The sequence below is a fragment of the Sinocyclocheilus rhinocerous genome, unplaced genomic scaffold (assembly GCF_001515625.1).
Source record: "Sinocyclocheilus rhinocerous isolate Xijiao unplaced genomic scaffold, SAMN03320098_v1.1 scaffold2276, whole genome shotgun sequence".
Lineage (NCBI taxonomy): Eukaryota > Metazoa > Chordata > Actinopteri > Cypriniformes > Cyprinidae > Sinocyclocheilus > Sinocyclocheilus rhinocerous.
Window position 1 is genome coordinate 104,504 of NW_015640466.1, and position 14,404 is coordinate 118,907.

The 14,404-nt window shown below is 34.8% G+C and overlaps 1 protein-coding gene across 1 annotated transcript; it reads right to left on the minus strand.

Moving 5' to 3' along the window:
- Positions 1-460: 460 nt before the first annotated feature.
- LOC107753016 (para-nitrobenzyl esterase-like) lies at positions 461-11,379 on the minus strand. Its single transcript, XM_016569100.1, is given in 8 exon segments — positions 461-719; positions 2,508-2,729; positions 2,952-3,172; positions 4,003-4,220; positions 5,168-5,364; positions 8,354-8,461; positions 8,619-9,322; positions 11,327-11,379. Coding segments are annotated over 7 exon segments (1,803 nt in total). The 5' UTR covers positions 9,313-9,322; positions 11,327-11,379; the 3' UTR covers positions 461-576.
- Positions 11,380-14,404: the final 3,025 nt, after the last annotated feature.

The window sequence follows — 14,404 nt, forward strand, 5'->3', positions numbered from 1 at the left end:
CACCGGGCCCCACGTCAGCTAAGGACGGCCCTGATTGAGACACTAAAGATATCTCTGTGGTTTTCCTATGTTCCTGTAGGTGCAAACAACTGTGCAAAATACATTCCAACCTCTGCAAAGTCTTATAAAATATGTGACCCTGGAGCACAAAAGCAGTCTTAAGTCGCTGGGGTATATTTGTAGCAATAGCCAATTATTTATAATAATTTTATAATAAATTTCCTACCGTAAATATATCAAAACGTAATTTTTGATTAGTAATATGCATTGCTAAGAACTTAATTTGGACAACTTTAAAGATGATTTTCTCAGTGTTTAGATTTTTTTGCACCCTCAGATTCCACATTTTCAAATAGTTATATCTCGGCCATCTCATATTGTCCTATCCTAATAAACCATACATCAATGGAAAGCTTATTTATTCAGCTTTCAGATGATGAATAAATCTCAATTTCGAAAAATTGACACTTAAGACTGGTTTTGTGGTCCAGGGTCACATATATCAGTGCTGTATAATCACGCAATAAAGCTCGGATGAAAATGCAGTGGATGGATCGATACAACCAGTGATGTGGCTCAGTTGATCCAGGCGTACGAGTAGAAGCCGTTCTCCTCCCACAGGTCACACCTCTCGCGGGAGTAGCTTGTTACGAAAGAAATGTTCTTGTCCAGCAGGGCGACATGTGAGGGGAACTTCGGCCACTCCTCTGGCATCCTACCTGTGAGGTTACGGAGAGTTTTGGAAAGTTATGGGCAAGATTTAATCCCACTGATCACATACAATTTCAACCAGCTTAGGTTCCACTTTTGCCAATATAAAAAAAAAAAAAAAAAAAAAATCAAAGTTAAAGCTTTTTTTTCCACTTTTTTATTATTTGGTTGAGGGTATTTTAGTATACCATTTTATTCAGCAAGGATACACTAAATTGATCAAAAGTGACAGTAAGCCTTTTTTTTTTTACAAAAGAGTGATTTGCCAATATAAAAAAAAAAAAATCTAAGTTTAAGCTTCGAATCAAACCAAGTCTAATGAACTGTAATGTTATTATAGTGCTATTAGATTGTATTTTTATATTTTTTGTTTTCACTTTAATTTTAGTTAATGTTTTGGTAATTATGTTGATTGTTTTGTCATTTTTATTATTATTATAATTTTTTAAAAATATGTCTATATATTGTTTTATTTTTTTAAATTTAGTTTATTATTTTGGTAGTTCAGCTTAAACTGAAATATTGCCTTGGTAACTAGCTGAAATAAATTTTATTTTATATTCATTTTAATTTTATTTCAAGTAATGAAAATTATTTTTTATGGTTTTAGTTCATATTAACTTTGGTGACGAATAACAGCAACATTTGAATCAAAGCAAAAAAAATATATATACCCGTATTGACCCGAATATAAAGACGATGTTTTTTTCTTGGAAATACATCTGAAAAAACGCGGTCTATCTGAAAAAACTTCCTGCTCTTCCCATTCCTCTGTATTTTGTCATATCAGACAAAATGCAGCGTTAACTGGTTGATCAAATATCAGAAAAAAAGCTGCTGACTAGTTATGGATATCAAACAAAATCTTCTGGTGGGATCTGATCCAACATTCCTGGTCTTGGCAGTGGCATCCTGATGTGTTGGTAGGATCTAACAGAAATGAACTAGTCATCCCATGATGCATTACAAATGACAAATGAATCAGAAACAATAGTATGATATAAAACACTTGACTACAAATCATTATATTAAAAGTCTAATAAGCATATTGGCTTTTTTTCCCCGCAGATTGTGGCTTAACACAAGGGTTTCATTAAAAACTTCAGTTCATGGGAGGGTTTTCTTAAAATATTTATATTATATCAATAACAAAAATGTTCTTTAATGAGAAACTCATTCCAGAACCCTGCTATTTCCTTCTTGTTCAATTTTTTTTCAATGATGAAAAGAATGTTGCATAATAGATGCACAACTACTCCAGTTTGGGGTCAGTAAAAAAAAAAAAAAGTCTCTTATGTTCACCATAGGTACATTTATTTGATAAAAAAATACAGTAAAGACAATAATACTGTTAAATATTATTACATTTTAAGATTTTAAAATTGTAATATATTGTAAAATGTGATGTTAAAGCTGTATTTTCAGCATCATTACTCCAGTCTTCAGTGTCACATGATCCTTCAGAAATCATTCTGATATGCTGATTTGCTGCTCAAGAAACATTTCTTATTATTTTCAATGTTGAAAACAGTTGTGCTGCTTCATATGTTTTTGAAATATTATTATTTTGTAATATTATAAATGTTTTGCCGACACATTTGATCAATATAACGCATGCTTGTCGTATAAAGGGTTTTAGTTTTCTTTCAGCAACTACATAAAAATCTCACTGACCCCAAACTTTTGAACAGTAGCAAATGTACTCAAAACATTAAACCTCAAGAAACAGGGTCAAGCGTTTGATATAGATTTCAAATGTTTTATTATTAGTATGGGAAATCTCACATTAAACTTACCCTCTTTGGCAAAATGTACAAAATACTTGGTGATCATTTCCTGGAAGCTGATATCAGCCGGTGACAGGGTCCCCAGCATCATTTCAAGACCCCCGAAGAAGGCCAGGCTGTCTAGAAGATGAAAGGCAAAGCGACTGGGGAAGGGAAGCCAGCTGGAGGCGTTTGCCTGTTTTGATGGAGTGTAAGTCACCAGATAACGGTACACTGGACTCTTTAAGGCTCCTGAAATACATGATTTAGATTTAAACAACTGACTATGGATCACAAATCTAAACATAATGTACAGTCAATAGCAAAAATGTGCGATAATGACTAGCTCACTGTTCATTATCCTGCTTGACCATTAAATATTTATTGGAGCTCACAAATTCTCAAATATTCAGAGTGCTGATGAAGCTCAATTCCTTTTAATTGTGAACTGTGCAATGAAAAATTCATTTGAACCTGCAGCTCTCTTAGCCAGGTCGTTCCTGGGGCAGGTGGCCCTCATGTCAGAGACTATGGTGGTGAAGAGTCTCTCTGGGCATCGGTCAGAGGTTGGACACGGAGCCGAGCTATTGTACAGCCTCAGCGCCTGATTGGTCAAGGCCTCTCCGAAAGGGGTCAGTTTGTCTGAGTGAACGATCAACAGAGATGTGGTGAGGAAAAACATGTAAACTTTAGTGCTGTCAATCGAAAAAAAAAAAAAAATGAATTAATCGCGATTAATCCCACCTAACATTAGAGTTTTTAAATATACTTTTATATTGCAATCATTTCACATTCAATCAAATGAATGTAAAAACAACATTAAGACAGCGTTTTTAATATTTGTTTAATGGCATCTTTTTTATGACTGAAGGCGAGTATCACTGATACCAATACTGCTGATGTCTCAATGAAATTTTTTTCCCATAATATTTAACCATTGACTAAGCTATTCAACATTACAGTATAATTGAGAGCTATCAATTGTAACATTTATTAGACACAAAAAAATAACAACCTCTAATTTAAGTGAACTTAAAACAATCTTCACATAAACCCATTATAATAAATGTCATTAGCTACCTGTGCCCTTAAGCAAGTAGGAAACATAACACCAAATTCTAAATTAAATATAGATTAACCCTTAAAGCTACAAAAGTCATTGATTTCCTCTTTTTTCTTCTTCTTTTGTTCTTTGATGAACAGACATCACAGCAGCTGGTTATTAGGTTATATTGGCTGCCGCTGCTGAACATGATGCATTATAATTATATAATACATTTCAAACAATGGTTATAAATATATAATGTTTCTAGAAATAATCCCTGTTTTATCTGATAACATTTAAAAGAGAGTATATTTCTTTGAATTTCATTCGTTAAATTCAAATCCAAATTATAATTCTGCATCCAGCTTGCTAACTCAATTCAAATTCCTGAACTTTAAAGACATTCTCAATTTTGAATGGTGCACAATCCTGACAGGTTTTTTTTTTTTCCATTTTAAAACTGATAATTGAAAATCGAACAAAGCTGGTTACCTAAAATCAGTCTCCTGTTCAGTTGTTCCAACCACAAATGGGACGTCATTATAGGCTCCGGCTCCACCCTTCTCCCAGGTTTCGAACGGAGGAGCTTTGAGAACATAGTTGTCAACTACTGCAACCGGGCCAAGAAAAACACCTTTGACTGGAAGATCGGTTAATTCATCGGCTGCCCATGCTGGGTACTGCTGCCACGGGATTGCCTGAGTCAGATACAAATCACTGACATTAATTTGCGCTCGTTTGACTAGCGTCTGTTATGAGTGACTTACTTGTCACAATCCACCGATAGTCTCCCCAAGTCCATGCTGAGATGTTTTCATATGGAGGACTAAAGTGAAAAGACAAAATCAGAATGTAATGAATTGGCTTCCTAATATGAATTTGAATTGAATTGGCTGCAATTCACAGGATGTTGAAATCTGAATTTAAATAGGAAAGACAGGAAGAGGAATTAACTGAATTGCTTTGGAGGAATTTCATTAGTCCAATACAAATTTTGTGACAAAACATTAAAAATGACAACATTATATGTAATGATTAATTATACATATGTTGATTAATTATGCTTATTTATTCCCTGTAGAATAATAGATGCAGTGTCTCAATGTATTAATGAAATATTAATTATTATGATTATAATAATACTTATTATATGAATAATTATATCAAATAATATAATAATTTTATATTTGGTAAATATTTTTATATTTTATATAAATTTTATATATATTTTTATTTTTATTTATTTATGCAGCATATTAATATATTAATGAAATATAATTATGAAATATAATTATTTAAATTATTATATAAAAAATAATTGTATTATATATTAATTCATCGGCTGCCCATGCTGGGTACTGCTGCCACGGGATTGCCTGAGTCAGATACAAATCACTGACATTAATTCAACCACAGACCCATTTCTGATATATTACTACCATTTAGAGAAATTAAACCTCATCGGCAGATTTTCATTGGGAATTCATGAGCGTTCGCTGAGATCTGGCAGGCGGTCGAGGTTTGATGATTTATCAAAGAGAGTTTACGGACGAAGGGGCCAATAGGTTAAGGCTGTTGTTAGTCAGCCATTACTCTGCTGCTGCCTTGCTCTGGAAGGTTACAAACTCGGCCATAAATTTCTCACCTGAAGGACTTGAGCGATATGTAGTCCTCTCAGGCAGATGGCGTTCTTGCAGCCAGTTCTCCTCAGGAATTCTAAGTTGTCTTTTTCTGCTGACTCCAGGGAAGCATTATACACATACGAGCCGCTCATGTCAATCGCGCGATGAAAGAGTCCCTTGGCTAGTGGAGACATCATCAAGGCCCAAACCGAAGTTCCTCCTTATGATCACACAAGGAGAGAAAAACTTAATATACATTAATAAGGCTCACGTTTGTGAAAAATAAGTGTGCTTAATTATATTGAATGTGCACTTGTAGTACATCCAGATAATATATTATGATATTAATGAAATAAAGGAAACCTAAATTAATGAAACCTAAAGCCTTGTTCAGACTGTCAGCCCAAATCTGATTATTTGTGTATCCGACTGGAATCTGATCTAAATGTTTCACTGTCTGCACTGTGTATCACAACTGTTCAGATTTGATTTGTGTCCCGTGGCGCTCTTTCGTTTTACTCAATATCTGCATTGGTTTCTTTGGCAATGACATTGCTTTGGTATGTCTACACTAAAAACAACAATAACAGCAATACAGTTTGCAATACAGAAGTTGTCTTACAATATGACAACATGTTGCCGTCATGCTGGATTGAATTACGTCTTATGAGGCGGCGGCAGAAAGGTAGGATGCTGGAGTGTGCAGATTTATTCCGTGTTGCCACCTCCGCCGGTCTCTAAACTCAAAGAGGTGCATAGACCAGCGCTATATTGTCATTTTCCACTTGACTTGCACTTCACAACAACACAACCTTGTTTCTGCAAAGACATTCAGCATGTTTTTAACAAACAAGGTCTGATGTGTTTACGTTTTACGTGGCGTGCGAAAGTGACATAGGGCAAAGAAGTTATGCAAAATCCGATCTGACCGGTCAGACTAAAACGGATTTCCAGAAATGCGATTTGAATAGGATTTCAAACCACATATGAATGTAGCTCGAAACAAATTTGCAAACATTGGATTTCATGTGATTTTTTGCCGGTCACACTAGTGAAATATGACTGGATTCCATTCGGATATGCACAAAAATCGGATTCGGACTGACAGTCTGAACAAGGCTTAAGTGTACTTAAAGGGAGTACACTTTCATGACAATGTTTCTTAACACACTTAAGTACACTTTTAAAAAGTGCACTTTGTAATAATGTCAAATTGAAAGTTGAATTTTTTAAAATCATGTTTAAAAAAAATCTTTTAAATTTAAAAGTACATTTATTTTGATGTGTTTACTAACATACTCAAGCACATGTACTTCATTATAATTTAACTGAAACTTCATTATAATATATCTGTAGTGATAATACATTTACATAATACAAGTATATAATTTAAATGTCCTGTGTACAACATCATTATAAATGTGTATTTACAAATATATTTAAATACATGACAAGTTTCAGTGCAAATGTCATTAAAAGTATATTTTATGTTTACCATAAATAAGTTATATGCTTGTCAGTACATTGAGCAGTACACTTTAACCATATTTCAAAGACAATAGATGCAATTATGAAATTACATATAAAGATGTACTTAAGTCCTACTTAAATGGGTCAAAAATAGTACTCTTAAGTTCAACTAATTGCATTTAATATACATTTTAACTATAATATTTTTTATTTGTTAATAACATGTCCAAAAACCTCACATCCAGTTCACACTTACATAAATTCTTAGATAGTTCAAACTTACATAGTTCACACAAATATATTATTTCCATAAAAAGTACTCTTTCTTAAGTATATAAAGTGTATTTCTTTTTCACAAGGGAAGGTTTCAGATGCAAACATTAGCAGTGCAAATTTATTTTGCTGGCCATATAAACAGGTTACAGTATTCACCCTTTATGCATAGCATAGCATTTATGGCATATGTGATTATAAAACATGTTTAGCAAATGTTTGCAGAGACGGGTGTGTACTCTAAATTAATATTTACAATATTAATATTCACACACCTGCATAACAAATACATTGTAGTACTTTGTTTATTCTCCACTATTTGCTTGCCATGAATCTTCTTTTTTGACAACATTAAAGCAACCAGTCACGTTGCCTTGCAAAGGAATGACTTCATAAATCATGGGAACAAATTCTTAATCCATGGCCATGATATCTTTTATGTTTTCCCCCATATGTCATGTCTGTGGCTCTGCATGTAAATGGCCAAAAAAACACAAAATATGTCAAATTGCCTGTCTTGGTGAGTATTTAGGTAAAAACAGTCGGTTATGTCTTAGGTGAATGTAACCAGTTAAGAAAATCAGATATATGTCAGTATATTGCATCTGTGCATTAGGTCTTAAAGTGACAGCAGCATAATATACCTACTGCTGTCTGTGCCATTAATGTAAATCAAACAGCTCATTGTTCTTGACTAAATAACTTTTTTTGTAGCTTTAATATGAACAATTGTGTATTGAATTCATACAGTGAAGACTTTGCAGTGTTTTTTTTTTTATTTAGCACAGTTTATTTCATTTTAATCTTTGCTTGTCACTGATTTGTTAACTTGTATTCAGTAAGCTTGAGAACGTTTTACTTATGGCTAGTATTAGTTTTTGCCGTGACATCGAAATTGGTGAATTTTGGCAATGTAAAAAACATATTTCCAGAAAAATAACTATATTGTGATACAAGATTTTGGTCGTATCACCTACCAACATCACCTTAAGATTTAATTAAATATGTTTAGCATTTTTAGCATAGCAGTTTTTAACACATTTAATGAATCTTTATGGTCAGGATTGAGACTAGATCATAATTATTTTGTTGTATTATATTGACAGTACGCTTAACAGTTAGAAATAAATATGATTTTATATAATATGTACTGTCCAATTACAAAGTACATTTTAAATGTCTAACTTATTAGAAAGTAAATATTTTCCAGATATTTTAAAAAGAAAATATAACATTTTAAAAACAAAACAAGTACGTAATATAATATATGAAATATGTTACAAATGTATATAATATTAGAAACATGTTGTCCTTATAACATCACATTCTCAATAAGTATAGTAAAGTGTACAGGGGATCATATTTTGGCGGTTCTTGGCATAAAAGGCTGAAAAACCCTGACTTATGCATTGACAATTAGACATGTCGAGTGTTCAAATACTTTTCGATGTCACTGTATGTTGTACCTGAGCTTTGACCAAATATGGTAACCCTTCCAGCATCACCACCGAAGTTATGGATATTTCTCTGGACCCACTGAAGTGCTTGGATCTGGTCCATGAAGCCATAATTCCCTTTGACAGCAAACAGAAAGACGCCAGTAAGTGAACTACTGTTCAGAACAGTGCACATGCAGTGATGTTTTATGAATTTCAATATGCTGTAGTGACAAGCAGAGAGCTCATGAGATGGACAGCAGGCCTGAGTGAACTGGACAGGTATGGGTCTTACCTGAGGAGTTGGTGGGAGAACCTTCCCTGAACACCTCCAGGGCCATGAAGCCGAAAGCATTGAGCCTGTAATTCAGGCTGACGTACACCGTCTGCGTACGGGCCGCCAGCTCTTCGGTGGGCGAGTATCCTCTCTCCTGGCTGCTCAGCATGTGGAGGTACCCTCCGTGGATCCACACCATGACGGGCAGTGGTTTGGCGGGCTGTAGACTCGGCGTCCACACGCTGAGATGCAGACAGTCCTCCTGTCCCATGACCTGCCCGTCTTTTCGGAGGGGCTGCACCTGCGCACAGATGCTACGGAATCGAGTAGCATCGTACACGCCCTGCCAACACTGTCCCGCCTCCACTAGGTCCGCCGGAGGTCGCCAGCGACGTTCACCCACAGGTGGTATTGCATATGGGATGCCTTTGAAAGAATAAGCTCCACCTTTCCAGCTCCCACGCAGCCAACCGCACTCGGTCTCCACCTCTGCCACTCCTGGAGGCGGAGTCTCAGCCACGTAAGCCAGGCATCCCGCGAGAGAGAGGAGAGCGATCACACCGCAGCTGATGAGGAACATGCACCTGCGCGACACCACCAGGAATGGACTGACATAGAGGCGACGGACGTACTGTATCTGCTCCTCTTCTTCGTCCTGCACTAGATAACGATACTCCGTCCCCTCGGGGACCTCATATACATCCTCCCTCATTTTTTATCTTCTGTGAGAGAGAGAGAGAAAATACAAGTGCAAGTCAATTCCCTGTTCATCCAGAAAGAACAAATTGCATTTCTGAGATTTTTTTCCACAACTGCCATATTTTTTGGGTCAACATTCTTTTTACTATATATAGAGAGGCCCAAATGTATGAAACCACATTGAGATTGTTTTCCATTAAACATGGAAATAAGTCTCACATAAATTCTGTGAGAATGATGTGAAAAATAAAACAGATTATGAATTATTTCAGATTATGAACTAATCAAGATCACTAATAAAATAAGTAAATTTGCAACATTAATTATGTGAACTCATTTGTACAGATGGTCCAATTCAATTTAAATTGTTATCCCGATAATATAATTTGTAATAAAACATAAATTAGAGGGTGGGAAAAAGCTTCTTTTTTTTTTCACTCAGACAGCCCCTAATGTTCAGGGTTATTATAGTTAAACTAAACTTTAACGGAAATAAATTAAATATAATAAAACATGAACTTATTTTATTTCAGCTAGTTGCTAGCTGAAATTTCAGTTCTTTATTTCAGGTTTTGGAAGAAGTCTCTTGATCAAGGCTGAATTTATTAGATCAAAACCACAATAATAAAATAAATATATGGAATTTTTTCAATTGAAAATAACTTTTTTCTATTTTAATAAATTAGAATGATTTATAAAGGATCTTGTGACATTCAAAACTTCTGCTGAAAATTTAACTTTTTTTTTTTAATCAAATAAAAACAGCTTTGGCGTGTATAATGGATTTATTTCAAAAACATAAAAAAATATATTAATTATTATTATTTAAAAATCTTAACTTTTGACTGGTATGGTACTTACTATATTAATAACAGCAAATTTCATAAATATACGAAAAACCCAAACCCCATAGTAAGTACAAGTTGTTCATTAATAATGCTCAGTACTTATTTTTGTAAGTACACTGTTACAAGGACACCTTAAAATAAAATGTAACTGCATTTTCTTCATGGCTAGAAAGTGATCTTGGGGAGGAAAAACATGCAAACATTTTCTGTGAAGACTGTATTTATAATGCATTCTAAAGATAATCATAATGCTTTATAATACACATTGCAATCTATATATTGTGCAATGCATACACAATGCAATTCATATATTTTCATAAATAACTGTAATTGCCTTATAATGTACAAAAGTTAATGTACAAAAGACATAAGTTGTGTATGATGACAATAATCTTATATTCATGATTGCACCTGTAGAGCGTCAGTGCGTAATGTATCCTAACACACACAATAACTCATGAAAAGTAATGGTGATCTGTTTTAATGCACTACACTCAATCAGTAGTTATTAGTGTGCATATTGTCGTGCAGTATATGCATAACAATAGTACTGTGAATATATATGTAATGTATTATAATGTGTCGTGCAAGCCTGTGGTTACCATAACTATAAAGCATTATAATGCCTTAGATACGGGATTTACAGTGTGTGGTTTGTGTTGGTGTATGTGTAATTCACAGCATGAAGTGTGTGTGCTGTTATGACAGACACAGGATGAAGCGAATAATCAGCGGAAACCACAAAATGACCCACCGAGAAGCCACACTTTCCCGGTTTCATTTCTCTATGAGTTGAAATTTGAAATATTACCTCACAAATGAACAAATTCCACTAAATAAGGCAACAGAAGAAACACAATATTAACGCGTAAAAACTTGTCTGAGGAGGAACTGATTTCAACAACAGATTTAGACTCGAAGAACTCCTTTAAGCACAGCATATATAGCCCATATGTGTACTAAACCGTAAAAATCATAACAAAAATAAATCTACCCTAAAAACATTTTGCCCCGCTAACGTCGATACAAAGTTACTTGAAATAGCGCAACAACGACGCAAGCACTCAGAGACATTTTCATCTTAATTTACCAATCCGTAATCGCTTGCTCCTGTTTCAAAGCCTGAATTTAATATGAAAAGTAAAAAAGGTGACACAATGACGCATGTAATGTACTTACTGTGACATTAGAGCTCGTGCACTCGCGTACTGCTAGTAGTGATGACCGGTTCGCGAACGAATCGTTCAATTTAACCGGTTCTTCTTAGTGAACCGGTTGAACCAGTTCACCAAATCGGACTGAATCGTTTGAAACGGTTCGCGTCTCCAGGTAGCATTAATCCACAATTTACTTAAGTTATTTACTTTTTTAACGTGGCTGACACTCCCTCCGAGTCGTAGAGAAAACAGCCCTGCACGTTTAATATCTCTGGCTCCGCCCACATCTCGATGGCTGCTTTACCAAACATTTCAACTCACAACCACCAAAAACTAAAATTAAAACTAATAAAACCAACCATTAATAAAGCCTAAATTATATTTGCTTTTCTAAAGGACATACAAGTGCAGCATAATAATAGTAATGTTAACATTATACGTATGTTCATAGTTTGAAGTGTAAGAAGCCAAATAGGCTACTTTTAAGATATTTAAAAATGTTTCCATATCAATTCTTGTATTAAAAAGAACAAGGGTAAGAATTTGTGACATGGGAACTGGAAATGAAATTAAATGAAAATTTTTAACCATTTTCATATATCATATTTCATTTTCTAGATAGATAGATAGATAGACAGACAGACAGACAGATAGATAGATAGACAGATAGATAGATGATAGACAGACAGACAGACAGACAGAATGATAGACAGACAGACAGATAGATGATAGACAGACAGACAGATAGGTAGATGATAGACAGACAGACAGATAGATAGATGATAGACAGATAGATAGACAGACAGACAGATAGATGATAGACAGATAGATAGACAGACAGACAGATAGATGATAGACAGATAGATAGACAGACAGACAGATAGATGATAGACAGATAGATAGACAGACAGACAGATAGATGATAGACAGATAGATAGACAGACAGACAGATAGATGATAGACAGATAGATAGACAGACAGACAGATAGATGATAGACAGATAGATAGACAGACAGACAGATAGATGATAGACAGATAGATAGACAGACAGACAGATAGATGATAGACAGATAGATAGACAGACAGACAGATAGATGATAGACAGATAGATAGACAGACAGACAGATAGATGATAGACAGATAGATAGACAGACAGACAGATAGATGATAGACAGATAGATAGACAGACAGACAGATAGATGATAGACAGATAGATAGACAGACAGACAGATAGATGATAGACAGATAGATAGACAGACAGACAGATAGATGATAGACAGATAGATAGACAGACAGACAGATAGATGATAGACAGATAGATAGACAGACAGACAGATAGATGATAGACAGACAGACAGATAGATAGATGATAGACAGACAGACAGACAGATAGATAGATAGATGATAGACAGATAGATAGATAGATGATAGACAGATAGATAGATACATATTCATTGTCATTGTATATATTTTTGCCTTCAACCCCAAAATGCCCTGAATGTAATAGCCTGATTTGAAGGATTGAACTATGCGATCTACTGTATTATAGATTTCTGATATTTTTGTTCTGACCCATTCAGCAATGTATCTATAATATACACCGGACAAAGCCTATGTGTTACTTTACATGTATTCATTTGTGTCAATAAAATAATTTAAAGAACACCACAAAAGCAAATGCATTTGATCAGGAAATTAATTCTAGGCGTGATTAATGAACTCTATAAAGGTTTAATTGTTTTTAAATTGATTTAGATATTGATCCCTTCCCAACATGGGAGGTAATTTGCTAGTGGTGAAAAGGCTTTTGAATTTATTAAACTAATTGCATTATGTCGTGGTTAGACCGATTACATGACTATGTTACGTGTAATCTTACAAAACCACTGGTGGATCCCACAATATGTGAACTCAGCATGAAATGAAAAGAGCAAAAGTGATAGATGGATTGCCATGGGGAGCTAATGAATATCTAGGGGCACAATTCAAGACAGATATATTTTAACCCCACAGGGATGTATAACGGATAGCTTGGCTGTTCCTAACTCTGAGGTCCATGAGGACATTTTTTTTTGCCTTCCTTAAGGAAGCAGTTTATCATCTTCAGCCTTGCTGATACTGTAGTTCAGGGTTTTTTCATGAGCATATACACTACAGCACAGCGAGGGGGGGTTGATGGGACTCTGAATCTGGAGGACATACATCACATTTATGTTTAATTCAAACATTAATTTGAAAAGCTGAACAAAAACATTGTGAGATCAGACCTCGAGTTATGGCTCATGTGTATCTAGGGGCACAATTCAAGAGAGATATCTTTTAACCCCACAGGGATGTATAACGGATAGCTTGGCTGTTCCTAACTCTGAGGTCCATGAGGACATTTTTTTTGCCTTCCTTAAGGAAGCAGTTTATCATCTTCAGCCTTGCTGATACTGTAGTTCAGGGTTTTTTCATGAGCATATACACTACAGCACAGCGAGGGGGGGTTGATGGGACTCTGAATCTGGAGGACATACATCACATTTATGTTTAATTCAAACATTAATTTGAAAAGCTGAACAAAAACATTGTGAGATCAGACCTCGAGTTATGGCTCATGTGTACGAGCAGCTCTTAGCAGCATTATAAATTCTGCTCTCTGATGGAAAACACTTGAGGCATGAGGACTCTTATTATTTAAAGATTTATTAAATGCATAGAAGTATATACAAAACCAATTATCCAATTTCACACTTTCAGCATTTCAAAACAGTCATGCTTTTCATTTTTGCTTCAGGTCTTTCAATCAAATTAACGATGGGTTTTAAAACAGAGACTCGAATGAGTTTATTTCACACAGTGAAAAAACGCGCTCATAATGCTGCAATTAAAAGCATCACATTCAGCTTCATCTCATCTATGGCACAAAACAGAACAAACAAAAAAAGAAACATCTGTCTAATTGACTTCATTTCAGCCAGTCAATTATTGTGTTCAATAAAACTATCCTCCTTGGAAATAAACATCTAAATTAAAAGGAAGGCATTCGTGCTGAGGAATAGATTATGGGATAGGAGAGCTTGTGGGTGAGAGTTTATAAGTGCAAAAAAAAAAAAAA